The sequence below is a fragment of the Ammospiza caudacuta genome, chromosome 7, assembly GCF_027887145.1.
Source record: "Ammospiza caudacuta isolate bAmmCau1 chromosome 7, bAmmCau1.pri, whole genome shotgun sequence".
NCBI classification, from domain to species: domain Eukaryota; kingdom Metazoa; phylum Chordata; class Aves; order Passeriformes; family Passerellidae; genus Ammospiza; species Ammospiza caudacuta.
Window position 1 is genome coordinate 42,838,055 of NC_080599.1, and position 27,217 is coordinate 42,865,271.

The following is a 27,217-nucleotide window of genomic DNA, read 5'->3' on the forward strand; positions in this document are numbered from 1 at the left end:
ACAACAACACTTGCTGCCTTACACACAGAACAGTTGGTTTCATTTGCCTTTGGGTTAAAAGCTGCTTTTCTACATGGAGACAAATCTTAATATAAATTGTTTTTTAGAAATGTTATTTCGAGCCACTTTCTCTAAAATGTTGCATGTTAAAGTGTTGTGGCATAAATCACGCAGAAACTGCTTGCATGGCTGATGTTGCCTGTGACTCTGCCAGCACACAAATGCTGGTGTCAAAATATTTCTGTAAGTGTTTCACTTTGCCTGCTGAGGAGGAACCAGGTTCCTTACTCTGCAGCTCAGCCCCCATGGGCCCTTTTTTCCCAGGTCACTTGGGCTCAACAGAAACAAGTGCAGTGACCAAAATAGCAGAGATTTTCAGGCTTGCATTAAAAGTGTAATTTTTCTGAACTTAACATCTGTTTAAAAGCAGGTTTTTATTAAAACCATGTGCGATACATAGTGAATTTCCATAGCAAGGCTTTTGACCAGATCTAAGAGGTTTCAGAGGACTATTTAAATTTAAATCTTTCTTCTGAAGTTTTTATTTTTTCCTCCCTATAGTGACTTGTCTTTAGGGGTTTTTGCTGGGCTTTCCTGAACAGTTACTTCTTAAGTCTTCATTTGTAGAAGTTTAAATGACATCTGACCTGAATTTTCTAGAAAAGCCAAGTGTTATGTCTTGTGTTGACTCTTCCCTTCAGGTGTTTTTTCTAGAAAATGATGAGCAACACAATGGGCTGAGTGACCCAGCTGATCACAGCAGACTGACTGAGAATGTGGCAAAAGCTTTCTGTCTGGCTCTGTGTCCTCATCTGAAACTGCTGAAAGAAGATGGAATGACTAAGCTGGGTCTGCGTGTTACACTGGACTCAGATCAAGTAAGTCTTTAATAGTTTGAGTTTAACTGGGGGATTGTTCTCTTGCTCATTCCCCAGAACAGGAATACACCACTTAAACCAGGAGAATTCTGAAGCAGTACCAGTATCAGATGCTAATCAGGTGGTGCTGGCTGCTGTTTGGTGTTCTGGGACATCTATTAGATCCAAGGCCAGCCTGAATTAACATTGGCTTGACCCCCATATGGCACGAGCAGCACCTGCTGTGTGCTCAGAGCAGACTCTTAATTGGCCTTTTTGCCAGCAAGTGTGAGGGTCCTGCTCATCCCAGGGAGCTGCTGTGAGAAAACAGGAGGAAAAGCTTCCTTTTGCTCAGGCAGCCACTGGGAACACAAAGAAGCACAAAGACAAGTGGAAAAGCTGCTTTAGTGCCTGCTCGATCCAGTTCAAGTTCCTGACTTCCCTGGGAGATACCACAGCTTCTCCTCCCTTCCTGCCCCCTGACTCACAGCCTCGTGTCCTGTTCTTAAAAACCCCTTCTTTGTATTTTTTAGGTTGGTTATCAAGCTGGGAGCAATGGACAGCCACTGCCCTCTCAATACATGAATGACCTGGACAGTGCCTTAGTGCCAGTGATTCATGGAGGGGCCTGTCAGTTGAGTGAGGGGCCAGTCATAATGGAGCTCATCTTTTATATTCTGGAAAACATCTCATAAGAGGACTTCATTTTCTGTTCAGACCTGTTCCAGCAGCAGTTGTATCTGAATCATTTGCACTTTAAAACTGGAAAATTAAGCTTTTGTTAACACTATTGGGGAAGGGGGGGGGGGGGGGGGAGTTGTTCCATAATTCTAAATCTTCTATGCATTGTCAACAACCAGAGGATCAGGGCAGCTTCTATACTACAACATGGCTATGCTATCCTTGCAGCTAATCCACTTCTGTTACTGTTTAGGAAAATGCTCATGTTTAAAGACTTACAGTCGTGTACTCTAAATGCTCAAAGGGTGCAAAGATCACTGGGGCGTAAATAAAAAGTGAAATTCCAACCTTGTACTGTCTGTAGATGGACATGTAAGAAACAATCAAGACCTCCATTCTGACCTCATCCTAATGCCATTGTGGTTATTCTATAGACATTAAAATGTAACGTTTACATTGTTTTGACCAGATTATTGGTTGAAATATGTTTGGAGAAGCCCTTGAGAGATAGGGAAAGCTTCCCTAGCCATAACCCTGTTTGTGCATCCAGAGGAGCAGGACAGGCAGCTCTCTGCAGTTGTGTGTGTGTAATAGGCTAGTGTCCTCTTCTCCTCTATTTACCACAAAAGTCTGTCACTTGGGCAGCTTTCTGTGATCTCCTACAACTACTCTGCTATTCTGTACCTTGTTTACAAATCTGTCTGAAGCAGAGGAAAGATCAGCCCTGAAGTGCAGCTCCATCTTGTTCCTTGTCCCCAGTAGGTCCTGCTTTGAGACGAGTCCCAGCCAGGGCAGCTGTGTCCCCTCCCTGCTGTTCGCTGTAGTGTAACGCCAGTGTCACGTAACCCGAGCCAGCTTGTACTTCATATTGCAGCCCCCTGTCCAAGCTTACCTGTGATACCAGTGTAGAGTGGCTGTTCCTGCATGTTCTGCTGAAAAAGGCTTTGTGGTCAGTTCTGAACGTGTGCACTCGGCCCAGTGCTCTTGGTCTCACCTGAGAGGGCTTTGGTAAGGAGAGCAGCTGCTCGTGTCTGCCAGGGCGTTAAGAAGCTGGAATTGAGCATCAGCCAGAGGAAATGTGGTTCCATGTTCTTACTGTCTCCATGGAAAGCTGCTAACCAGTGGCAAGAGCTGTAAGCAGGAGAAGGGGTTTGGTTTGTTTAGCCAGTCATGCAACGCAGCTCTTTTGAGTCCCTCCCAGGAAGAGGGGTGAAGGTTTCTCCTCCTGTCTAGAACTAATTCATTTGGGAAGAGAGGTGCTAATTTATGGAGAACGTTTGTGGTGTCAGACACTCCCTAATGCCGTCCGTTCTGGGGGAAGCTGTGACACAGTAACACCAGTGGCCTTGCAAAGAGAAGTGCCAGGCCACTGTGAGACTGAGGCTCTGGATTTTAAACAAATCAACACCATTGGCTGGCCAAGGGGAAGGTACCTGCACAGTGATAAGTTTTATAGAAAGGCAGCCCAATGTCTGCACAGAGTGCACTTGGGAATAAATGGCTGCTGCTTTTCAAAAAACAAAGTATGACAAATGCAATGTTCCCAATCACAGCTGGCACCACCCAGCCCTTGGAGAAGACAGGCCAGGGAACTGGGGCCAACTCCACGAGCAAAAGCTGGCCAGCAAGAGGGAGCACAGTAGCACACTTACAGGGTGTCAGATCCAAGTGAACCTTACCTCTGGCATTTGGGACAGGGTGGGTGACAATGCAGCTCATGTCGTGGCTCCTGCTGGCCAAAGCAGGAGCTGTGACCCAGCCCCTGCTCCTGCCTGAGCAGCCCAGCTGGACTGAGGCCACCTGATCCCCTCTGCACCCTGGCTCTGCACACTCTGGGACACAGCTCAGCACCACACGGTGCAGGCACGGTTCCACAGCTGGAAGAGCATTCCAGAAACTTGGTAATAATCTTCCTCCTAGAGCCTGCACTCCAGCTTTGCCACAGCAGCAGCTTTCCAGTTACTTTAGTTGCATTGTTACGCTTAATAATGCAGTAAAAGAGGTGAAAAATGTTTATCTTTTCTTCTTTTGCCCCAGAAGTCTTTTAGGTTTGGATTCTGTTTGTGCAAAACACTATCAACTGGTGACTGACATGTCTGCTTCAACCATAGCCTTTGAAATGACCTTAATTACCATGTTGTTAAGAAATGAGTACTTGTTTAGAAAAAAATTGTACTTTTAAAATTCAGTTAGTTAACACTGCAAAAAACTGCATATTATATTTTTATTTTCAACATGTAGTTTTGTATATTAAATTTATTGAAATTAAAAACTAAACACTGTATTGTCTTCATCTGCTCAGGAAGACAGAGGCAGAGCTGCCTGACCTGTCTGGACTCTGTTCTGTCTCCCAACCTGCCCATCCCTGGCACAGGCACATCCTCCCCTTGGAGATCCCTGGTTTCTGTTAGCTCACAGAGATTTAAAAACACAAACAGATTTAGTACCCTTGGTGGGCTGCTGCTGATCAAAAAGCATTCCTGAAAATGCATCACGATCCAGTTTTCTTAAAGGACAAAGTGAGACTATTTTCCCCATCACCTGGAAGAATTGTAAAAGCTTATTTTTGTAAAAATACAAGGAACATTTCGGAAGCAGCAGAGTCTAGTGTACTTTCTTCTTCTTTAAATGAAAACCCCAACACCATAAAGGATGAAGGCACAGTACCTTTCTGTGCTGGACAAGCAGTGCAGCAAGCACAGCACACAAAACTGGGAGCCAGAACAAAACCAGAGGTCTGTAAACACCAACCTGCTGGGGGGCCCTGGGGCCTTTCCTGCAGAAAGGGACAGCCCTTGGAGCCTCTCGTGCCAAGGGTGTGCACAGAGGGGGGACTGGCACCCCTGAACTGCTGCCTGAGAGCTCTCCTCTGACTTAGGAAACAAAAACAGACCCCAACCCAAATAGGGCTGGACAGGAGAGGACAGACAAAGCAGTAGCAGACTGTTCACTGAACCACGCCGGCTGCTCAGACACTTGGGAACAGGAGTTCTGGTGAAGGTCTCACCTGTGACTTAACCAAAGAGCTCTGGCACTGCCTGAGGGAATTTTTAAAGGGCTAAACCTTTCCACAGCACTCTGCATAGTTAATGTAACATTCGTCCTGGTGCTACAGCAGTAGTCCCACATTAAGGCAATTCTGTCTATTTTGGGCAGACCGGTCCCAAGCCCTGCAGCAGCGCATTCCCAGAGCCTCCCTTTGCCTTGGAGTTATTAATAAGCACTATGGCTGTTATCAAAATAGACATTAGGTTCAGTAGTGCATTCATTTAACATCTTTGGTGCTTGCAGCTTAGCAGCATCTTCCTGCCTTCGCTCAGCCCACGACTTCCAACATTCCCACGGATCTGGGGAAAACAGCACAAACAAACCCATCAGAATTCCTTGCTGCAGTGCAGAACAGATGCTCACAGCTCAAGGAGACGTTGTATGGAAAATGCTGACACCAAGGTTCTGGATGGTCAACCAGGAAAATCAATGGAGCAAAATTATTAAGCTCCAGTGATGGAAAGTGCCTGGGCATGAGGCCAAGTTGTTATTTCAGATATGGTCATCAAATGTGTCCTTTAGCCTGACTGGAGCTCATGGGACCTCCTGACCTCCTTGGCTTGGACGACACTACCAAAACAGGCCCTTTGACACCCAAAGGGTGACTCCTGTACTGAAATGAGACCTCAATCTCTACAATTTGACACCATTTGCCACACCTTTGCTTCCAAACAGGATGTCACTCTAAAGCTGATGAATATTTGCTTAACTGCCATTTAGAAATGTAAAGTGAAAACATATGCTAAGGAAGAGAGAGCACAGAGGCTTCAGGAGATCAAGCAAAGGAAGACAGATTACTTATCACTTCTTTTCTAAATAATATTCTTAGTAAAGGTGACAGCAGGAGCTGTCCCTGTATTTCAAATGATTCTGAAACAGCATCTTTGAGATACAAACTAATCAGATTCTGTAACCTCATTTATGAAATGATGTCAACTCCCCACCACAAATATACAGAGAAATGCTCCTGAAGCCAGAGCAGTGCAATTAGGTCAATGCCAACAACAGACATTGTTCAAGCAGAGTTTTTCTGCAGCCCTGTCAAGTCCTGCCCAGACCACCTCTGGACACAGTGCTCATACCTCAGACAGAACTAACGTTCCAGGACCAGCCAATTTTCTGTAACTGTTTGAAGATCTTGACCACTGAGGGGCTCCCTGAGTCTCACTTTTACCTCCAGTTTCCCTCCAGTGGGCTTTCTGCCATCAAAAATCTGAAATAACCACAAAAAGAAGAGCAATTAGGACAAACAGGGGTTATAATATTAAGCTTTACAACTGTGGCTGTATTTGCCTGTGGCCCAAGTGTGACAGAGATGCCTGCAGGTGACTGCAGTGCTGGGAGTGTCACAGCCAAGCATTCCCTGGACTGGAGCTCAGCAGATCAGTTCCCCACAACCCAGGCAGGTTATCAAATTCACCTAATAACAAAACTCAACTGCAGTCACACATTTATGTGATCCAGACACTCGTTTCCCCTTTGGGCTGAAATTCTGAGCAGAAGAACAAACCTCATCCCAAAATCCTACCTCGATGATCTCTCTAACTTCACATTCTGATTCCAGCTTGTCCAGCTTCAGGTGTGCTGTCCCCACGTGTTTATCACTTCTGAAGAAGGATCTGTGCCAAAGAAGTCAAGGGGTAAAGACTGTCAGAACATAAAAAGCAAACAAGCCCAGAGGTCATCACTATTTGCTCCATCCCCACATCCAGAGAGGGCTGGTCAGGACATGCTCCTGGAACCCTGCACATCACAGTGCCAGAGGCAAACCCTTAAAAACCAGATTACAAGGAACAAGATAAGGAAGTACTCATTTGTTAATTATTCTTTTGCAACCAAGGTAAAGATGAGGACAGCAGTGAAGAGAAACAACCAACTAAACCAGCACTTGGAGTGGCAGCAGCTTCTGTCCCTGCCCAGGTGACAGGGAAGGAGGTCCCAGTGGCCAGGACAGGGCCATCCCCTGCTTGGGGCTGTTTAACAGAACAGGCTGAAGGAATTCCCAAGGAAGTTTCATCTCCCAGCAAAACAAACATTTTACAGGCACTTGTTGCTTTTGGCAAACTACTTTTAGGAAAAAGTCACATGAATCATTCTGTTTTGTCTTGAAAAATCAAAACAATTTCAGTAAATAAGAACATTTCAGCTTTTTCATTTCATTGTTTGGATTCACCTACATACTGGTAGTTTTAACAGTAAAAACCAATAATTTTAGGTTTTCCAGTCTGCTGAAATTAAAATCAGAAGTATTTTTATCCTGTGAGGAAAACAAGCAACTTCTTGCTGGAGTCACTTGTGTTGAACAGTTTAATCAGCAATAAATCAGCAATTTACCTGCACAGAGCCAGGTGTTACAGCCCTTACCCAGACAAACTCCTCCAAAAGGCAACAGCCAAGACTAAAGCACCCTAATTCCACACAACTGTTCAGCTCAAACACAGCATTTCTTTGCCTGCATCCAAGCATCTCCCTGAACCAGTCTCCAAAAGGTTTTATAAACCACTAAACCCTACAGAGTCTGGAGTTAAAAAAGATAACTTGGCCACACCTGCTGTTTTCTTGGAAATTTTCCAAGATTTCAGCAGCTTTCCTTTTTTACCCACTCTATTTCAGAAAAAACAAGCAACCAGACTAACAAACATTAAAACCCCATTTCCCACAACCCCAAAACTTCCACCCTTCTTCCTATTATCATTAAGAGATACTAAGGTACTATCAAGCAAGACTTGAGATATTCAATGAAAGCTCAAAGATTGTTCATGGAGCCTCATGATCCCATCATTGGTGGCAACAGGAGACTGAGACTCTCAGTCAGTGAGGCCACAGCAGACTCACAGAACAATTTAGGGAAGTTCAGAGTTTCTTAGCTCACATGTTGGAATACTTCCCTCACTTTACAAGGACCTTAAAATGAGGGGTTGTGTAACTGTACTGCAGCATGTGGGGCACTTTGCTCATAAACTTCAGAGAATCAGCAATTTCTGCTGAATTTTTAAAAGCGTTTTTCCATTTTATAACTCAAGAAACAAAGACTGGTTCATCCCTGCTCAGTTCCAGGGGGCTGCTGTGAAGACTGAGAACTTGCTCTAGGCTATGGCTTCAGAAACAGCTCTGGGGAAATCCCCTTTCATCTTCAGAAGCTTTTGGGAGAGGCTCAAGAAGAGACTTTTCTTTTGGAAAAATACATTGCTGAGTTTTTACTTGAAAGTGTTGTTAAACTGAAGTTTAATATATATGACCTGAAACAAGTCTCCTTTGCTAACTGAGCAAAAATAATTCTTGGGAGATGGTCAAAGAGCTATCAGAGAACCCAAAGCTACAACAACCACCAAAGCATTTCTGAAAGTATTATTCATTTGTAGTTTTAGAAAAGACAGGGAGCAGACAGTCTTTAGAAAAGAGCCTGGATCACTTCATCCTGTCCTTTCTCCCAAGGAGATAGCTGGGAAAAGGTGATAGAAACCCCATTTAAAATGAATGTAAACACTTGACAGCTCTGTGCAAATGAGGGGGGATCTTGAACACAGAGCTGCCAGGATTGACAGGAAAAAAATAAGAAAATCAACTTTTGCTTCAACAGAGATGCCAATGGATGACTGGAGTAAAACAGTGGGACTTCAGGTCACACACTGAAACATCTGCAACTTGAAAACCATCTCAGAAAACCTATGGACAATTTCTGCATGGCCCAGTAATATCAACAAGGAACAGGACAAAGAGCCACCAAACAAAAACCAGATTATCTGGCATCTCATCACAGTCTTGGATCACAACCAACCCAGGGATGAGGGAATACAGGCCACTCCTATTGTGAATAACTGGACTGGGGATGATCCTGGTTATGAGCCTGGACTGAGGATGCTCTCCCTGAACACTGAACATTGATCTGGTGATGCTGCTCTCTGAGATGAGGGCAGTCTGTCTCTCTCAAGGCAGCTGCCAGCAGTGCTCAGGAGGTATTGCAAGATCCAATGAATGAAAGTACAAAAACATAACTCTAGTTCTGCCATCACCTGTCACCTGCTTTCCTGCTCTTCATATTTTGCTGCCACTTCATTATTTTACAGAGTTATTCTACAGAATATTTAAATTTTCTAGTCCTGATGACTGAAACCAATCTGGGTAAGAATCAAACCAATTTGAGGTAAATCACTGCTTTCTCAGTCCCACCAACTCCTTTTAGACCACTCATTCTCAACTGATCTGAAACAACTTCAGTGAATTTGTGCCTTTCCTCACCCCCCCGGGGAAGAAGCTACAGAACTCAGGCACATTTTGAAAGCTCCCAGACATGAATACCAGCCAACTCTTCAGTGCTGGCTTAGAGATTGTGCTTCATAAACTTCAGCTCCAACACTCTTGAGCTGTCAGCAGAGAAGCAAACTGGACTCACCCTTTGTGGAACACTTCAAATTTGATTCCTTTGGAGCGAATTGCGCGTCGGAAGCCGCGGTGGTTGCGGTTGATGTTCAGCTTGAACAGCTGGTTGTACTCTGCAGGGAAATAAGGACAGGGGAAGAAACCTGTGAGTCAAATGATGTGCAGGGCTCCATCCCATGCATTGCTCAGAGCTCTTTTGTCTCAGTTTGGCCCACAGAAATCCTCCTCAGGAGGGTGTTTCAGTCAGGCCCAGGGTGTGTCCCTGTGCACAGTTCATGTCACCCTCCCCTTACAGGGACAGAACCCAAACTGCAGGAAAACCAAACCACTGTGAGCTGACAGTAGGGCACTGGGGAGCTAAAACTAGACAGTTTAGGTCTTCCAGCATGTAAACAGTGTTTGTGGCAATGAAAAAATGTACAAAATATTACAGAAAAAGCAGAGTAAGGCTGGAATGACTGGGAAGGGTGTTTTGGATAATATAATGAATATTGGTTTAATTCATGACATAACAGCTACCACCAATATTGGGATGAGGGGGAAGAAATTGCCAACACAGCTGGACTTCACCCCCCAACAAACCCTTTCATAAGAAAGAAGAAAACTGGTAGTGGGAGGATCTCTGGCCTGGTTCACAGTCTGACACCAGCCTGTACTGTCCAGAGATTCCCAAGGTGCAGCATTTTCCCTGCTGTTCCAGAAAAAAAAAGACTCACCTGGACAATTGTTATTGTTAATTACAGGTGTTTTACTCTTTTGAGGTTGTTCCTATTAAAAAAAAAAAAAGAGAGACAGACATCACATAAAACTGTCAGGTATTGTTTGAAAACAGACTAGAGACCATTTTTATTGCCAGCTCTATTTTATGCCTATACCAGAAATGTAAGGTTTTTGGGGTTATCTAAATAAGAAGAGTCATGCTATATTCAAGACTAAAATACTTGGATTGCAGTGTGGTAACAAGGATAATACTGCAGAAAGAATAAACCAAAACATTACATTAAATATGAGAGCCATAGATAAGCTACACAGTCACAGTCAATTCAATCCAATCATCATAAAGTTCCTGACTGGGGCTGTTAAACTCCATGACAAACTGTGCACCTTCCAGCACACAGCAATTCTGTTCCTCCTGCATTAGCTGGAATAATAAGCTACACAAGGAATTCATCGCAAATCATTCAGGGAATTGTCCTACTATTATTTTCCCTGACAATCAATCTGCCACCAAAATGAATTAACTTTTAACCTAAAGCAGAGTACAAACTAAATCTCTGGGGAATGAACAAGGACAATGTGGCCTAATTATTGCAGTTACTTTGCAAAACTGATTTCAGCTGTAAAGGAGAAAGGTGGTGTATTTATTTGACTGTTGGCTAAGGAATAAAGACCTGGTTCTGCTTTAAACAAAGGAAAATAGATTAAAAGGAACTATGCTGATTCTTATTCATTCCCCAGAAAATTATTCATACAGACCAGTTCTGGTTTCAGCCACCCTAATTGTGTTACTCCTTCATTAAGGCCTCCAGTCACTCAACCCTAAACACAAACCTGGTCGGACCATCACCGATTTCCCACAGGTAAATGAATTAATTTTAGTAGAATTACTGCAAAATTTATTGGGAGGTAGAAATCCCTAGGCTCTGCACTCTCCCAGCGCTAAGCATTAGTCCTGCAAGAGCAAAGTCTGGTTTTGTCTTACAGAGAGAGCAGCAAAGCCCCAGGATTTCTACTGACAGTAAGAGACCAGTCAGTCCCTCCCCAGAATCCCTTCTAGCTCTCAGGTTTGAGTATTTTTCAGACCAGAGACTGCTTTTCAAGGTGAGAGGAACAGGATGACACTGGGGAATTCCAAGGAAGGAAGTAATACATATGTGTATACATATTTTTATATACATACACATACATACATGCACATACACACAAGTTTTAATTAGGAAGGGCGAGAAGCTTGCATGGCCCAAGTCCTATCTCCAGATATAGACATATTTCCTAATTAAATCACCATTTATTTGATGACAAAGATTAACACTTTCAATCCAATTCTACAATTGTAAGGGAGGCTCAAATGCAATACCTTTAAAAGCTTGGATTTTTAAGGGAAGAGGACTTAGGGAGATCACATCTAAGGTGGCCCTTGGCAACAACTTTGTGTGCCCTGGTGCTGGGTGTGTTTGCACCCCTGAAAGAAATGAACCTTGACACATTTTGCCAACATTGGAGAGAGTCTGATTGTGCCTTCAGGGGGGAGAGCTGGGCATGGCTGAGCACTGAGTGCTGCTGCCACAGAACCTGCAGACACCGCCCTGCCAAGGGGAAGGTGTGGAGAGCATCGAGAGAAAGGTGCCAAGCTCAAACCTGCAGCCAACAGGCTCAGCAGCTCTGCTTCTGAGAAAAAGAAATCTGCTTTAATCCAGGCAGGATGTCTGGAAGTGTTCTCCCTTTCCTTGGAGCCCTCACAAGCTCATGCAGTGGCAGGGGGGACAGACTGAGGGGCAGAAGAGCCACGACACACTCACCGCACTCGGGTACTGAAATTCAAACTTCACAAACGCATCCAAATCTCTTGGTGACACACCTGGGTGAGACAACAACCAGCCAATCCAAACAGCCAGTACAGACATTGTCATTGCATCTGTCATCTCGAGCAGGATTCTCAAGAGCACCCAACTGTTTTACAGTAGGACTCATGACCTGCCTCTAGACAACTTGAATAACCCATCCATCAAAGCAAAATCCACGGAAAGTTGGCATCCAAGGGAAAACACCTGGGTTTTTTTTTAAATGTTGTTACTCCTAAGAGTCTAGCACAGATGGTTTACAAGCTCCCAGGAACAAGGGGCTAAAAGCAGTAACACTGGCTGGAGCAAACCCTGTCTACTGACGGGTCAGTGTTGCAACTCATAGGCAGGCACTTGTAACAAAATAGGAGGTAAAAATGAAGCCTTAACTATGACCCAGTTATGAGTGAACCCAGAAAAATTTAAAGTTCTTCTCTCTGTCCAGATGGAACTCAGATTCTCTTTCTTCACCTGTCTGCTTTTTTAAAAATACTGTTTAAAGTTTTTAGGGGGCACGAGCCCAAAATGTGATTACTTTGTTTCAATGAGAGAAATGCTGGCTCCTAAAGTGGCCTTCAAGATAGAGAAATTTAGTTTCCCATTACTTTCCTTACCAACTCAGAGGAAATAGCCCACATGCCCTCCTGAGTACACACCTGGTGGGGCTGGTAGGTTCATCCCTCTGACAATAAGAAGGTGCATTTCTGTGCTGTTGAGATCAGAAAATATCCTGTGAAGAGAAAGAAAAAAAGCACATTCATCCCACCATCAGCTGATCCACTGCCAGACCAGGATGCCATGGCTATTTGTCAGAGCTTTTTCAACAGTGCACTCCCTACAGAGATCATCTCCACAAAATACAGCAGAGCAAGGGAAGAGCACAAACAGAGCTAAAAATATCTCTGCAGCCAGGAACAAAGCCCAGGAGGCAACAGGATAGAGGGAGAAACACAGAGGAAGGAGGAATGGCTAAGAAACAGAATATAAGAGGGGAAGCTGGAGGCATTTTGAAAACAAAAGAATCAGCAAGAGAAGGTAGAGATCAATTTTGTATTTAAGTTGTTGAGAGTATCTTTTCAGGAATGCTGAGCATAATCCTGGATGCCACCCAAGTTTGCTGAAGCCCAGAATTCCCTAAACAAGGGCAAAGGACCAGGAAAGTCATTCCAGCCTGACTGAGAAATACTCTTGTTTTTCCACACCTTATCATTTTAAAGGTTCTTTCCTCAAAGTGATGGCTTGGAGGATCCATTCCTTGTGCTCGTGCAAGCTGTAGGATCTCCATATCCTTTTTACAACCTTGTGCCAGTTTCTCAAACCTGTACAAAAGGCAAATAAAAAAAAAAATCAGCAAAAAAACCCATATGTGCTCGAAATCAAACAGAACACAGAGTAACCCTCAGCCAGAGCTGAGAGCAATGTGGAGATGCAAGAATCACAGTCCCAACCCTTTCACACAAGGATAAACTTACCAACTCAAACCCTAACATCTTTAGGGGGTGAGGCTGACTCAACCCTGCAATAGCAGCTTTGGGGAGGACTGAAAGCAGGCACTGGGTCTTACCGAGTTGTTTCTGCTACGTTTCCCAGATGCATGAATTGCTTGGAGTACTGCACACACCTCTGCCAACAAAACCAAACCAAACACATTCACTCAGTGATCCTCACACAGATTCATGAGTGGCACAGTTCTGAGCTCGATGACAAGTTAATTTAAGAAAAACCAGGCATTTTCCTGAGTCACTCAAGAACATTCATCACCCCATTCCTCAAGTCCAAAGCACAGCATCTGTTTGAGCTGTTCTCCCTATTACTTTTTAATCACCTGATCTGTAGATATGATGTCCACCTTAGGCCTAGTTTTAATATTCAGGTACTTTTTTGAAACTTGAGTGCTCATATTTAAGAATGATAATTTGCTAGTCCCAAGCCTTAAAAAGCACACCCTCTGGCTTTAACTATCCATAGAATCCAACTCTGAAAATTCTCCATTTTAAGGGACACAGTATCAAAAGTATTTTAAAAGAAAAAAAAAAAAAAGACCCCACTGGAATAATGATGGGATTAGAGCATTAATAAACCCCAGAGAAATGTACAGAAGAAACTCCAAAACATTTCTAAAAAATATAAAATGGTCACCTCATGTTGGTCCTTCAGCAATTTTACAAGCTGTGCATAAACTTCATCTGCTTTCTGAGACAGCCTGACATCTTCATGGTGTACAAAGATAAAATCACCCTCATCATCTGTAGGAGGTGATGGCAGCTGCAACACAAGAACACCACATTTCAGAGCCCTTACAGGGAAAAGTAAGCACTTAGATGTCCAAGAATAGGAAACAAAGCAGAATATTATCAGACCTACTAACCTTGGAAATATCAACAGTTTTGCCAGATTTTGCCTGCTCAATCTTTAGGTCAAGGCCCTTGGCTGTTCTGAGATATGTCTTCGCCTGTTCGAGGTTGTTTTCCCTCTTTGCTTTGATGGCTGCCTTCAGGTATTGCTTCTTCCTGTTCTCCAGGAATTCCAGCTGATCCCTAACTAAAAAACAGTTGTACAGAAATACTCACTCATCTGACACTGCCCCTGACACAGGTTTACCCTGTTCAGTTTATAGCCAGGAAAAGATCAGTGAAATTACAGATGTCAAATCAGGAAATTTCCTTACTGCACTCAACTGTTTCTTAGGCATTTTAAAGCATTAAAAAAAGAAACAAGCTTCCTTCTGGAACAGCATCCTTCATCAAAAAAACCTCACAGCACTTCACAAGTGCCACAAGAGTTATTACAGCCCCTAATTTGCAGGCTTGAGACAGATTCCAGCACAGCTGACTGGTCCAAGGGAGAGCTGAATCCGAACTTTCAGCTCTCCATGTTAACTTCTAAAAAACAGCAAATATTATGAACATCCTCTGGAATAATTTCCTTCCTCTCCCCTGATTTGTCAGAAAATAACCCTGATGAACCAATCTGCAGGGCCACTCAAGCACATAATCTCTGCTTCTCTGTAATCCTTTGTTCTCTTAGTTTCTTCTTAATGCTTGAGTCTCTTCTTTCCTTGCCAAAACATTAAGGACAACCACACCAGTAAGATTGCTTTACATTGTACCAGGTTGGTGCATCAGTCAGCCAGGCAGTTCTACTTCATCCTGAGGGAACTGCCCAGGGCAGAAGGGAAGGAGGAAGATGGGATTACAGTTGAGGCATCAATGAGAGCCTGAGCACTGGCAGTGTGTGCCCAAACCACCCTGGGAGTGGTGCCTGTCCCTCACTGTCTGCACAATTCACCCTGCACACACAACTGCTCAGTGATCTTAGCAAGGCAAGAGCAGAGATTGATGAAGCCCTGGCTGCACTGCCAGCCTGAGACCCCTGGGTGAAGCACCAGGCAGAGAACTCTGTGATGCAGGGAGCTCCATTAGATCAATGAATAATTCACACTGGCAACCTGTCCCCTTTAATGAGGGCATATGGAGAGTTCAGCTGTGAGCAGAGTTAAACATTATGAATCGATACACTTGTTACATCAAAATTAATTAAAAAACCTAATCAGCCTTATAATTATACATGCTGTCTCTGTGAAATAAAGCTGCATGGCTGGTCTGGGTCTGCCCTCCAGCACACACATATTGAGGCTCCTGTCAGAGAAATCTATGACACACATTCACAGGCTCATACCTAAATTATAAAGTCTTCCCCAACTACAGCAAACCACTTGCATGTGGAGCACTGGGGATGGTGATCCCTTCACTTACCAGCTGGAGGGAGATGATCCATTGACTCTGCCCTGTCCAGGGAGGAGGGGGATGCAGCTCGTTTCAGGTGCTCAGGAGAGCTCTCCTGAGCTGCAGCAGGTGGAACTGGAGTTGGCCTAACAACCTGAGTTGGCTTCTTGGCAACTGGGGCCTGGGGAAGAGGCTCATTCTAGCAAAACAAAAAGAAATGCATAATAAATGCATAAAATCTGTTCCAGGGCTGAGGACAGCATCTCAAGCATCAGCACCATGGTTATCACTGTATCAGCCTTTGGATATTCCTTTTGAGGGGAGCATTGCATTCCAGACAGCAAATTTTAACTTCTGGAGGTTTATGAGCCATGCCAGGCCAGCAGGTAACTGACCTATGGAAGCCATAGATGGAATAAAACAATATTCAACAAGGCTGTGATCTTTTAAAAAGTAGAGGCATGCAGAAAAAATATCATGCAGGAATTCTCTCCATTAAAAGCTACTCCAGTTGAAAGCAAAACAATCAGCAAGGAAATCCTGAGAGAAATAGAAATCAAACCAAAGTCTAAATGCTGGTGCAGCCTGACAAAAAAGCAGTAAGAGCTGAACATCCTGGGAAAGAACAAACATAGGAAGCTATTGGGATGCAGGATAAAAGTATGGATTTAAGTACTTCAGAACAATGTAAAGGAGTGGTGAGGATCTCAAGTGTTTGCTTTGAAAATAAAATCTAAATACAAGACAGCTATAAAAGAGCCAAACCCTGCACTCACAGGCTCTGTGGTACTGACTGTAATAACATCTCATCTGTCTCTCCTACTCCTTAAAGGAAACTGAAATGACTACTGAGATCCTGCACTCCTCAGACTTTTGGGAATGAATTTCAGCTCATTTCCTTACCTGGAAATCCAATGGCCTCATCTCTGCATGCCATAAGAGATGGCAATTGAACTTTTACACATCCTACCAGGCAACACTAACCTCCTCCTCTTCATCATTCTCCTCCATGTTTGCCAGCTTGCTGGCAGTCTCCAGGACAGCAGCGATTGTGCTGCCACCATCTGTTGCTGCAACACCAGGAAGAGGGGGAAATCCTGTGCAGGAAAGGAACACAGAGGAGAGAGTTGCATAAGCCCTGTGCTGTGTCTTCCATAGTACTTGTTCACTGTGAAGCTGTTTCTATCCAAATACCTATTATTTAGTGTATTTTAGTATTCAGTCTAACTAGACTGAGGCCAAGGCCAAAAAGCCTTGCTAGATCAAGTCTGAGTGGTGGCTTTAGATCAGATCTCTCAGAAACACCCAGCTTAAGGGGATGATAGTAAAATAATGCAATAACTGAGCAGTTTTCCAAGTTGAGCAACCTCACAACCTCTAGACTTCAGCAGTAGATATGCCCCCAGAACCAGCAGAGAATTTAGTCCCATTTTTTCCCCTCTCAGTGCTGCCTCACTTTTGCAGGCACACAGTCCAGCAGAAAATCAGTGCTACCCCCAGAGTAATAAACAATCCACTGCTGACAGCTGGGCTGTTACACACTCAGCCTCTGTTGAAAAGGTACTGCAATGCAGAGGTAGCAAACTAAGGCAAAATCAGAGGAGTTAAATGAGAAGTGTATGAAGAATAATGTCCTTCATTGTTTTGTTATTCTTTTAAGTATGGGAGGAAGGTTTGATGATGGAAGATAAACTCTCACTGCCACATGACTAGTTAATGTCAGCTTCAGAGAACAGAGATCCAGAGCCACTGCTATAAAATGTCTGTTAACACTTCTCTCATTTAATATATAGCAAGTATTGTTGCTGCCAGCCTCATGAGAACTGCTAAGAAGCAGTGACTAAACTGCTTCTAAACCTAGAGATGGCTGCTACAGCACAAGTTTGAGGTACTCAGGCAGGCAGAACAGAGAATCCTGTGCTGCTGCCCCGTGTGACATTTGATCCACTGCTCAGCAGCATTTCTGTTTCCAGGGAGTCCAAGGCTGGTACTTGTCACCAGCCAGATGCCATGAAGGGCACTGCCACCCCAGGATAATTCACTGGTGGTTTCAGTGACTGCCTGATTATTGTCTTCAGCGTAAATCACATGGCCCCTAAATGATGGCTGAAAAACACAGCTGATGTGCAAGGACACTGAGCAGTTCTCCATATTCCCAGAGGTATAAATGTGGAGTGCCTCACTCTTATAGAAACTGGTATTTACCAAGAAAGGGACCACATTCTGCAAAAAGGGATGCTAAACTGCCTTTCAGGGCCAGCTTAAAACAGGAAATCTTCAAAGCCACACATGGCCTGACAGAGCTGGCAGTGCCTACTCTACAGTGCTTGCCATTGCCACATTTGACAGTGACAAAACCACCACAAGGTCCATCTCTATCCTCTAACTTAAAATCCAGGCACTGCTTTGCAGAGCTGAGCGTATCCTTCAGAAGAACACATCAGGCCCAAGATAAAAGGCAAGATGTTTCTAGGGAAGAAAGGCATCATGCAAATGAGAGGCAGAGCATTCACAGATGACCTTGCCCAAACTTTTGCAGACACAGCACTCTGTGTTCTGAAGAAGATAAACAGGACACAGTGTCTCAAGAAAAAGGCTCAGCTGCTGCCTCTTCCACTGCCTCAGTGTGACCATGGGCATGGTTTGCTTCATCTCTGCAGATGCTTGTAACAGCCAGGAGAGCTGCAATGCTGATTTGATATTACAAGGTTTACAAGGGGATATTCATTAATATCAAGTTCTGAGGCTCCTGATAGGAATCAGCAGAATGGGGAACATCAGGAAAGTTTTTTCACTTCTAAAAACCCCTTCCCAGCAAAACTAAGAAGCCAATATAACCCAAATTTAGTCTTTCCTCTAGGAGGGCACAGAGGATAGACAAGTAACATTTTTAGCACCTGCCTATGGTGAAGTTGTTGAACTTTTCAAATAGTGCCAATTTTAAATTTCCATACTGTCAATCAGGCTGTCAATATGCAGGAATATTCAATAGTGTCAGTGTTTGGGAGCATATTAATAAAAAAATCTCACAACACCATCAAACAGCAAGGCCAGCTACTCACTGAGAAAAAGGAAGAGCTGTTCCCCAGGATGAGCAGGCAATACCTGCACAGTCCCTCCAGAGCCTAGCAGGTGTACAAAATTTTGGGGATTAGGTTTTACAGTTTTACAGTCACACTTACCAGGAGGAACAGGTAGCTCAGCAAAATTCACTTTTCTCCCTGCCTTATGGGCTCTTATGGCATCTTGGTATTGCTGCAATCAAAGGCACTCAGTAAGACATAAAATAGAGCTGACTGTGAATTAGCAATCATCTGTATTTAACCAGCCTAAACACTGCACAAGAGTCAGTATTTTACTACAATATGTGCATTGTCTCTATTTCTTCCTCCGAATGCTTTCCAGCTTCCCCACTGGACCTCTTTTCAAACAGACAGACAATACACAAATTATTTCAGCCTTGAAAAGTCTTCAGCAAGAGAACTAACTCAAAAGGCTTTGCTGGATGCAAGGAGCCACAGTCCAGCTGTACCTTGGCTATCCTGTCGTGCATCCTGCCCTTGCGATCGTCCCCGCTGGCCCTGGCCTGGGCTGCTGCTGCCCTGTACCGCTCCAGCCGCTGCTGCAGCGCCTCCAGCGCCGTCCTGGGCTGCTGCAGGGACTCTGCAAACCACAAAATGCCCCAGCATGGAGATTTCAAAACACAGAGGCTGCTGTCTCCTCCCCTTCTACAGAGAACAGCACTGGAAAGCTTCACTATCAACACTGCTGTTAGAAAGTTCATTAACTTTTACTTCCATCACTGATCCAGAACAAAAGCACATTGGATCAGCAGCAAACAATACTCATGAACATCAGCCAGGTTTACTCACTCCAGCTGCAGTTCAGTGGGAGAGGTCAGACCTTAAAGGGCTTCCCAGCTGTGCTATTTTCATGACTTAGTACATGTGCAGTGCATGGCTAGCAGGAGACCTGTGATGATTTGAGTGATTAAGCAAATGCCTAACAGAGACTTAAAGTTGCATCATGTTGAGATATTTGATGGTGCTGGGAGGTCAATTAAGGCGTCATTGATGATTTTTAGGATTTGTTGGTTTTTACAAAGATTGAGGGCCATTGTTTGTTTCTGTATGTGGACATGAAATGCAAAAGTCCTACCTGAAGCTTCTTGGGTCTGAGGTTCAGGTGTTGCAAGATCCTGGGAACTTCCCACTCTAGGTGGTGCTTTTTGCTTGGATGCATCTTGTACATGTCCTAAGCTTTCAAGATCTGCAAAGCAGGGAAAGCAGGAAGTTTCACAACATGTTCCACACACAGCAATTACTGCTGCATGTCACTCAGAAAACCTTCAATTTGATCATATTATCTTCCTGAAAGCTTTCTGGCTTCCAAACCGTATCTCCACAACTAATTAAGTCTAAGGTTCCCATTATCTACAGAAAATGCTTTATAAGAGAAAATCTCAAATGCTGATTTAATTTTGGTTAGGGCTGCTCGAGGTGGAAAAAAAAAGTAAAAGTAGTTCAAGTATTCTAAGAATTCTCTCCCCAAAATATAACTTGGTATCTTGGCAGATGGAAAGAGTGAACAAGTCTGCTAATTGACTAAAATATTCTAGTAACAAAAGATGTGCTGGAAAAGGGAAGAAACTCATATCATCTATTCAGAAACTCCAGTTTCTGGTACTGTGTAACAGAAAACTACAAGATTATTTGCTGCAAAAATCTTGCACTTTTTAAGGCAAGGTTATGCCCTGGGTGAAGCTCCTCTGCAATGGCATTTAGTGATCAGTAACTTGAGTCATGACTCTCATGATTTACTGAAATAATCTGTCATTTAGTGTCTTAGAATAAAATAATAAAAACATAAAACTCTCTCTTACCAGGACTGAAGTATCTTTAATATTGATAACTTGCTTTAAAAATTAGACTTTAGTGCACTGCAAACTGTTAATCTGAATGTCACAAATTTTAGTTGAAGCACATAACACCATCAAACATTACAGTAAATTTTAAGAATGTGCCATTATCCTTCTTTCCCTTCCACTTCAAATACTGGCAGCTATTACCTACACTTAGAAAACCCAGAATATGAGACATCAATACTTGTTGGAACTTGTAATTCAGAGAGTAACTACCAAATAAGTAATGATACCTCACTTCTCTTCATTGGTCTTGATTAGACTGTGAACATGCAGTGAGCCTCAGTCCTAAACAATCTCCAGTTCTTTTAATAGCTTTGCAACCAAATGCAGAATCATTCCATTAAAGCACAGAAAGACTTCTGAAAAAGTTTCCTGAAGACAAAGCCTTACCCTGAGGAGATGGAGGCATATTCTGGAGGTCTATCGGCTGCCCACTGTCCAAAGCTTCCAACACCACATTGAATTTCTAACACAGAAAAAAACAAAAGGTTTATTCTGGTCTGTCCAAGACCTGCCAGCTGCCACAGTCAGTATGTGACATTTAATGTATATGGGTACAGCACAGGGTATGTTCAGCATTTGGGATTTCTTGAGTGCATACCTTGCCTGCCCTCATGTATTCCTTTGCCTTCTCCAGGTCCCCTTGCTGCTTGGCTTTTAGAGCTGCTAATTTATACTCCTTCTGCCTCATCAGCAGGATTGCTCGTGTGCTGCTGTGCTGGGGATCTGGGAGAATGAGACAATGCTGAGACTGACACAGAGCATGCAAGATTTGCATCCCTTGCTACATCCATCTATGCAAAGCCACATTTGTCCCCTTGTGCTGTAAGTCACAACAGCCATCTTACAAACATCCTTCTTCCTCCAGTTACCAGGAGGAACTATCTAACACAACAATTCCACTCTTCCCAATTTAAAGAAAAAACATAAGGTCTTTAAGTCAGTATCTCGAACTCTTTAAAGGCTGGAATTCCACATGTCAAATAATGAAGGAGAAAACTGAAGCACAGGAGAAGATAAGAATACTGATCCAGTGCACAGAAGAGCTCTAAAACAATAACTGATTCCACTGCCAGAAACTCAGCATTCCATGGACAACTCTGAGACATTCAGCTGGGAAGTTCCAACATAAGCAGTGCTTTGTTACACTCAGCACACACATCAGGGAAGATGCAACATTAAAACAGGGTTGCAACTGCTCCGCCTCTCAGACCACAGTACCTGTTTCCACAGCAGGATCAGCAGCAGCACGACCTTGCAGAGACTCTGATTCCAAATGATCCCTTGCCTCAGGAGAAGCCTTCTGCTCATCATCTGCAGCACAGTCAGCTTTATTCTCTGGTGAATCTCCTGAATCCTTTAGCTCCACTCCCATGGCTGGAGGTACACAAGAAGAACTCTTTCCTGTTGCAACAGGAGGTGGCATTTCTTCCTCATTGATTTTTTTGCCTTTCTTCACTGCAGCCAGCATGGTTTCCAGTGTCTGGCACAGAAAGAACAACAGAGTCAACGGGCATTTTCATCAAACATGTTACCAGCACAAGATCATTAAAAGACAAATTCATCCCCTTACACATGACAGGCTCTGTCACACACACCACACAGACTGCTGCCCTTCAGCTCCCTGCTCTTCTGCAAGGAGAGAGAACTTCAGTGCCAGTGAAAGGTGTCCAGATACCACAGCAAAGGCCCTGTTACCCAAACCAGGTAACTGCAGGTACCTCAGCACCCAGAGTTATTGGGGAGTTGATGTGATCCACTCAGCTTTGTCACAAAAAGTCACCAAAGAAGCCATTTACACCAACTGTAGATGGATTTTGTGAATCTTTCAAATGTAATAAAATATGCTATTCTGAAATGCCACCGCCTACATGGATCCAGGGAAGGAAGGGCTCTGCAAACCTATTTAATGTAATGAGAAAGTCATTAAATACTAATAAAGGAAATGGAGCTTCAGCTCACCACCTATGGTAAGGAGATCTTACCATCTCTAACTTGGGTTAACTGCTGCTCATTCTTTAAAAACCCCTCCTCTTCCCCAAGTATTACCTTCCTCAGTATTTTTATTTTTTAAATTTAATTTGAGGTTCAGACAAAAGATCACCATGCACTTCAAGCCAAAACAAAAGTTTTACTTCTTTTATCTTCCAAAGAAACTGAAATGGAAGCACAGAAAGACAACAACAAAATCTCATCAGTGCCAGAACCACTGCTGGGTTTTTTTTAGCTGTGGCATTGTTTGTTCTACTGAGTAACAGTGGCAGAGATACTTTGAAATGAATGCATGTGAAACTGGGGTTGAGACCAGCAAGCCATAGGCAGCTCCCTCTTCTCCATGTGGGGGTGACAGACTGAGGTTAGAGTTCAGTTCAAAAAGTTCAAGAACTACATAGAAGAGAGAACTCTACACCATTTGTTGACATGTAATTTTGCTAATACAGTAGCTGTGAGCTGTGAAGTGAGATCTGGTCTATTATCCTGTTACACTGCTCAGGCACAGGGAAACTCCCTACCCTGAGAAATAAAGGAAGTGGCACAGTGCATTTAGCTCATGACTGGATGGAATAGCTGGTTTGCCCATCCCTGTGGCTCTCAGAAAGGCCAGGTGCTTTTGTGTACATTCCTGTCAGGGCTGGCAGGCAGTGGACACACACAGGGAAATCTTTCTTGTGCTTTTTGTTCCCCAAGTTTGGCCTCAATTGTTCCCTCTGTACCCCAAGACAGCCAGTGAGCCATTACATCCTGCCCCAGTGCACAGCCCTGAGCTGTTCAGCTTTGCTGCTGCCTGAGGTGATGCAGGAGAGCTGCTGAAAGCCACGGGGAGAGAAAGGCCCTGCCCAGCAGTAAACAAGCACTGCAGCTCACTGCAAGCACGCCACCTGCCTGGAACACGAGAGGCTGGAGAGACTGCTCTTTGCTGCAGCTCTTAATTGCCTTCATCAAAAATCCTGCTCTATTCCTTTTCAAGCACAGCCAACACACTCAGGGAAAGGCACCACCTCCCTTTGTCTGACAGAAGTGAGTGGAAGGTGAGTACCTAAGGGATGGCAGCAGTGATGAACTGCAAGGTGTATGTGCTAGGAAAACTCCTAAACTTTGCTTTAAGGTAGCACTGAGCAGTCACCACAGGTCAAATTCAGATCCAGGCAGCTGGGTTTAACTTCAGCATGCACCACAAACCCTTCCTCCAGCTATCACCTGGCAAATTCAACAGAAACAAAGCTCAAAAGGCAGCCGAAGCCACACCTTATCTGTGTGTTTGCCATATCAGGTGGGTAGTCAGTAACAACAAATGTTTTTACAGCAACACCAGGCAGCACATGAAAATTTCATTTCCTGTCAGCAAACTCAGCCAGCTGGGAGGAGCACCCTTCAGAGAGCTGACTTTGCTCAGCCTCACTCACCCTGGTGACCCCACTCACCTTGAGGCCCCTCTCGTAGCGCCGCACTTTGGCGCTCTCCCCCGAGTCCCGCGCGTTGGAAATGGCCGTCCTGTAGTCAGCGATCCTGCCCTGCAGCGTCTGCTGCAGCTCACTGCTAACAGCAGGAAGTGAGGAGGTCTCAGAAAAAACAATAAAACAAATCAAGAAAACTTATTTCATCCAGCTAGACGAGTTTTCCCACCGCACTGAAAAGCAAACACTCCTCTTCTACACACACACACACTGCTGTGAACAGAGTGCAGGAAGGAACAGCCCTGAAACAGAGCAGGGTTTGTGCTGGGCTAACGGGCCCTGCATCCACCTCTGGCTCTCTCAAAAGCCTCACAGAGAAGAATGGGTGGAGAGACTTGGGAAACTCTCACTCACAGAGTAATTGGAGCCATGTGGTCGGTGAGTAGGTGAGGAGAACACTGAAGCCTCTCAAACCCCGCACAACAGAGGGTGTGAAGAGGTATTTTGGCACAAATCTTGACTTATTCTTTTCTTATTTTTAAACCATGTTAGTTTGCTCCCTTCTGGGCTTCAACCTGGTTTTACAACAAGAGCTCTTTTTCCTCCTCCTACAGCCTGGAATTAGTTCAGTGACAAAAGCAGCCTAAGCAAAGTCATGAGCAGCTACTTAGAAACTCTCCACAGCCACAGAGACCCTGCAGATGGCTCCTGATGTAATTATTGCCATTATCTCTATAGAAACCCTCTCAATCCCATTTACTAACAGGCCCAGTGTACAAGGCACTGGAATCTGTGGCACACAACAGAAACATGCAGTGACTGAATAAAGGATTTGACTGAATGAGGACTGACAAATTTAAGCTGAGACAGATAATGCTACTGAGAAAAACCGTAAAACTATTGAGTTATACCATGTCTCACAATTTCAGCACACTGCTCAATATTCTTAGGGAGAAGATATGAATTCTGGAAGCCAGAACTGCAGTCTGCATGCTCCTATGTATAATGAGGGACAAGACAAGCTTGTGTCCAATTGTTTACCTCTTCAATTCTATGCTAACATCAGAATTCACCCTTGGAACAAAGCAAAAGGATCACCTGCACTCATACAGCACTGCTTTCCTTGGAGGAAACAGCAACAGTAGTTTTTTTCTTCCCTGGAAGACAAGGCCTCCCCAGATGTTTGACAATGACCCTCATACAAGCCAAGTGACAACAGTGATTCAGCAAAACTCAGAAACATGAAGCTCATTCCTACCTGTGACTGCAGTTCAGGTAGCTCAGCTTCTGCTTCAGCTGGGGATGGCTCTGTTGCTGTCATTTCATCCTCACAGCTTTCTGCCTCACCTTCTTCCCCCAGAACTTCTTGTAACTCTGCCTAAGGTAAAAGTAAGAGCCAACAAAAGGCATTTCCACAAAATTTTCTCTGTCCTCAAAAGACAAAAATAAAATCAAGTCCAAAGTGTCAAAAGTTTGAATGGATCCTGAACCCAAGTTAAGAGTCTGAAGATCTTCTATCCCAGTCTTTTTAAAATTCAATTTTATTTTTTATTATTAATTTAAACTGGTTCCAGATACTACTGAAAAGGCACCCTGCAGCCCCAGGATCACCACACAAGCTTGTGGCTGAGGATCTGAAGCTGGAGAAGTTCAGAGAAATACTTTTACAAAGATTATGCAAACCTGAATTTCAAATTTCCAAAAAGCCTCTACTAGCCATGGCAGTCAAAACTACTGCTTAACACTCCTTCCCTAAACCCTGCCAGTGAGATGAGTCACTGAAACAACAAAGACTTTCTTGAGGTGTTCTCTCAGGCCAAAGCACTGCTTGAAGCAGGAGCAAAATGGTGGCAGACAGCACTTCAGGGAGACAGTCCCTGGCTGTCCTTCCCCACGACATGGAATGGGATTCCTGCTCTTCCCTCAATGCTCTAAGTCCCCCACACATATCAATGTTAGGAAACTCTCTTACTCTGCTGTGCAGGGGGATGGATCCTGCACAGACTTGCATCTAATGGTGCTTTTGCAATATTTTAGCTTCTCACCAGAAAGTTAACAGACATTTTTGCTAAATGCAGTTCTGTTAAAAAAAATACAAAAAATACATACTAAAACTCTTTGCTAATAGTTATGCATACCAGCAGGTCTGTATCCTTCTCCAAGTCCTCATCATCTGCATCTTCCTCTTCATTCAGGTCCTTCATACACTCTGCAGCCATCTTTTCAATATGATCCATGGGCAGAGGAGCTGTAAAAGGAAATCCCAAGGAGCCATAAACCCTAAGGAACAGTTATACCCAGTTAACACTGGGTATAAATCCTGAAGGAGCTGCTACAAGCTGAAAGAACAGTGCCCTCCCCTCTTGTTCCCAATTTATTGCACAGTGTTGGAGGTAACTGAGAGCATATTGATGGGTAAAGGGCAGAGGCTGGGAAGTGAGCAACCAGAAGAGCAGCACTGGTGTTTCTGCTGTGACACTTGAGGCAGGCAGTAAGCCACTTGCACATTTTCTCCACTGCTGTCTCGTGATGATGAGATTCAGCCTTTTCCAAATTTTTCTTGGCTCCTTCATTTTGCAATTTTGTTTCTGGTCTTCAACCTGGAAACTCTACTCAACTCCTCATTGCTGAGTTCTCATCTGTGCTTCATCCTGTGCCAACCACATCTTCTAAACTATCAACTTCCTCCACATGCTCTCCAAGGTGAGGTTGTTTGCCCACAAATCCCAATGGTCCACGTAAATGCCTCTGATACTTCTCTATGCAGACTCATGACTGTGACTCACCAGTGGCAGTAAAAGCTGCAGAAAATACAGATCTGCAGGACAGAGCTTTATAGTCAGTTTAAGTGGATCCCACTCACTCCCTGCATTTGCTGAATCAGCTGAAAATTAACCCAGGTATTAAACTGTTTCTGTTCAAATAATACAACTGACCCCATGGGTGCTTCAGTATTTGTATCAAACATGCTGCTCGTAAGTTTGACCCTTAGCAAAACTTGGACTGCAGGCCATACCCAAAGGCAACTGGCTGTGCAGAAAACTGCAGCAGAGGCAGAAAACCTAATCAAGCCTCCTCAGATGGTTTTTCAGCTCTAATCCTGTGTAGCAAGATGAGGCCACAATTTCAGACACGTGAGTGGCTGCCCAGCTGGCACTTATCAGAGACAGCAGGGATCTCTGGGCTTAAGATGTTCCAACAGTGCAGCTTTTGCTGGAGGAGGAGGAGGCCATTCCCCCACACCCATCAGAGCTCCAGGATGTAATCCAGGAGGGAATTACAGCACCTGGTGCTTAGCCAAGAACCAAGCACATGAGTTGCACTGGATCCCTTTTTCCTGCCCTTTCCCAGACAGGATCTGCTTCTCCCCAGTCCCCACAGCTCCTCCTCTCAGGCAGATGGAGACCTGCCTGCATCCTGGGCCAGGTCTCAGGAGTGCCCAGAGCCAGCTGCTCATCCTCCATGAGCTTCTAACCAAACCCACACACTTCCAGTTCTAACAGGAAAACAGAATAGCTGCACACTGCTTTGGAAAATCCTTTTTTAACCACACATTTAGAAGGCACAGTACATGACAGGCATAGTAAATGTTAATTTTGCACTGCCTGAGGTTTTATTTTCCTCTTATGAATAAAAAGACCAAAAC

At 44.1% G+C, this 27,217-nt stretch overlaps 2 protein-coding genes across 4 annotated transcripts in view; one reads left to right on the plus strand and one right to left on the minus strand.

Annotated features, from left to right (window-relative positions):
- ZFYVE9 (zinc finger FYVE-type containing 9) overlaps positions 1–1,648 on the plus strand; it is a 54,359-nt gene extending 52,711 nt beyond the window's left edge. For both annotated transcript variants that reach the window (XM_058808171.1, XM_058808172.1), the window contains 2 exons: positions 702–878; positions 1,391–1,648. In XM_058808171.1, the coding sequence (XP_058664154.1) occupies positions 702–878; positions 1,391–1,552 (339 nt within the window). In that variant the 3' untranslated portion in view covers positions 1,553–1,648. The remainder of the gene's footprint in view (positions 1–701; positions 879–1,390) is intronic.
- Positions 1,649–3,745: 2,097 nt separating this feature from the next.
- CC2D1B (coiled-coil and C2 domain containing 1B) overlaps positions 3,746–27,217 on the minus strand; it is a 28,273-nt gene continuing 4,801 nt past the window's right edge. The window contains exons 4-25 of one of the 2 annotated variants that reach the window (XM_058808174.1): positions 25,710–25,819; positions 24,830–24,949; positions 23,599–23,736; positions 21,398–21,659; positions 20,778–20,902; positions 20,567–20,642; positions 19,411–19,521; positions 18,785–18,915; positions 18,435–18,507; positions 16,237–16,349; positions 15,283–15,451; positions 13,896–14,068; positions 13,667–13,792; positions 13,092–13,150; positions 12,730–12,846; positions 12,184–12,257; positions 11,486–11,544; positions 9,683–9,734; positions 8,980–9,079; positions 6,115–6,205; positions 5,669–5,799; positions 3,746–4,885 (exon numbers count right to left, since the gene is read on the minus strand). In XM_058808174.1, the coding sequence (XP_058664157.1) occupies positions 5,680–5,799; positions 6,115–6,205; positions 8,980–9,079; positions 9,683–9,734; positions 11,486–11,544; positions 12,184–12,257; positions 12,730–12,846; positions 13,092–13,150; positions 13,667–13,792; positions 13,896–14,068; positions 15,283–15,451; positions 16,237–16,349; positions 18,435–18,507; positions 18,785–18,915; positions 19,411–19,521; positions 20,567–20,642; positions 20,778–20,902; positions 21,398–21,659; positions 23,599–23,736; positions 24,830–24,949; positions 25,710–25,819 (2,399 nt within the window). In that variant the 3' untranslated portion in view covers positions 3,746–4,885; positions 5,669–5,679. Of the gene's footprint in view, positions 4,886–5,668; positions 5,800–6,114; positions 6,206–8,979; positions 9,080–9,682; positions 9,735–11,485; positions 11,545–12,183; positions 12,258–12,729; positions 12,847–13,091; positions 13,151–13,666; positions 13,793–13,895; positions 14,069–15,282; positions 15,452–16,236; positions 16,350–18,434; positions 18,508–18,784; positions 18,916–19,410; positions 19,522–20,566; positions 20,643–20,777; positions 20,903–21,397; positions 21,660–23,598; positions 23,737–24,829; positions 24,950–25,709; positions 25,820–27,217 lie in introns of those variants that run through there. The other variant, XR_009274918.1, reaches the window with a different exon arrangement.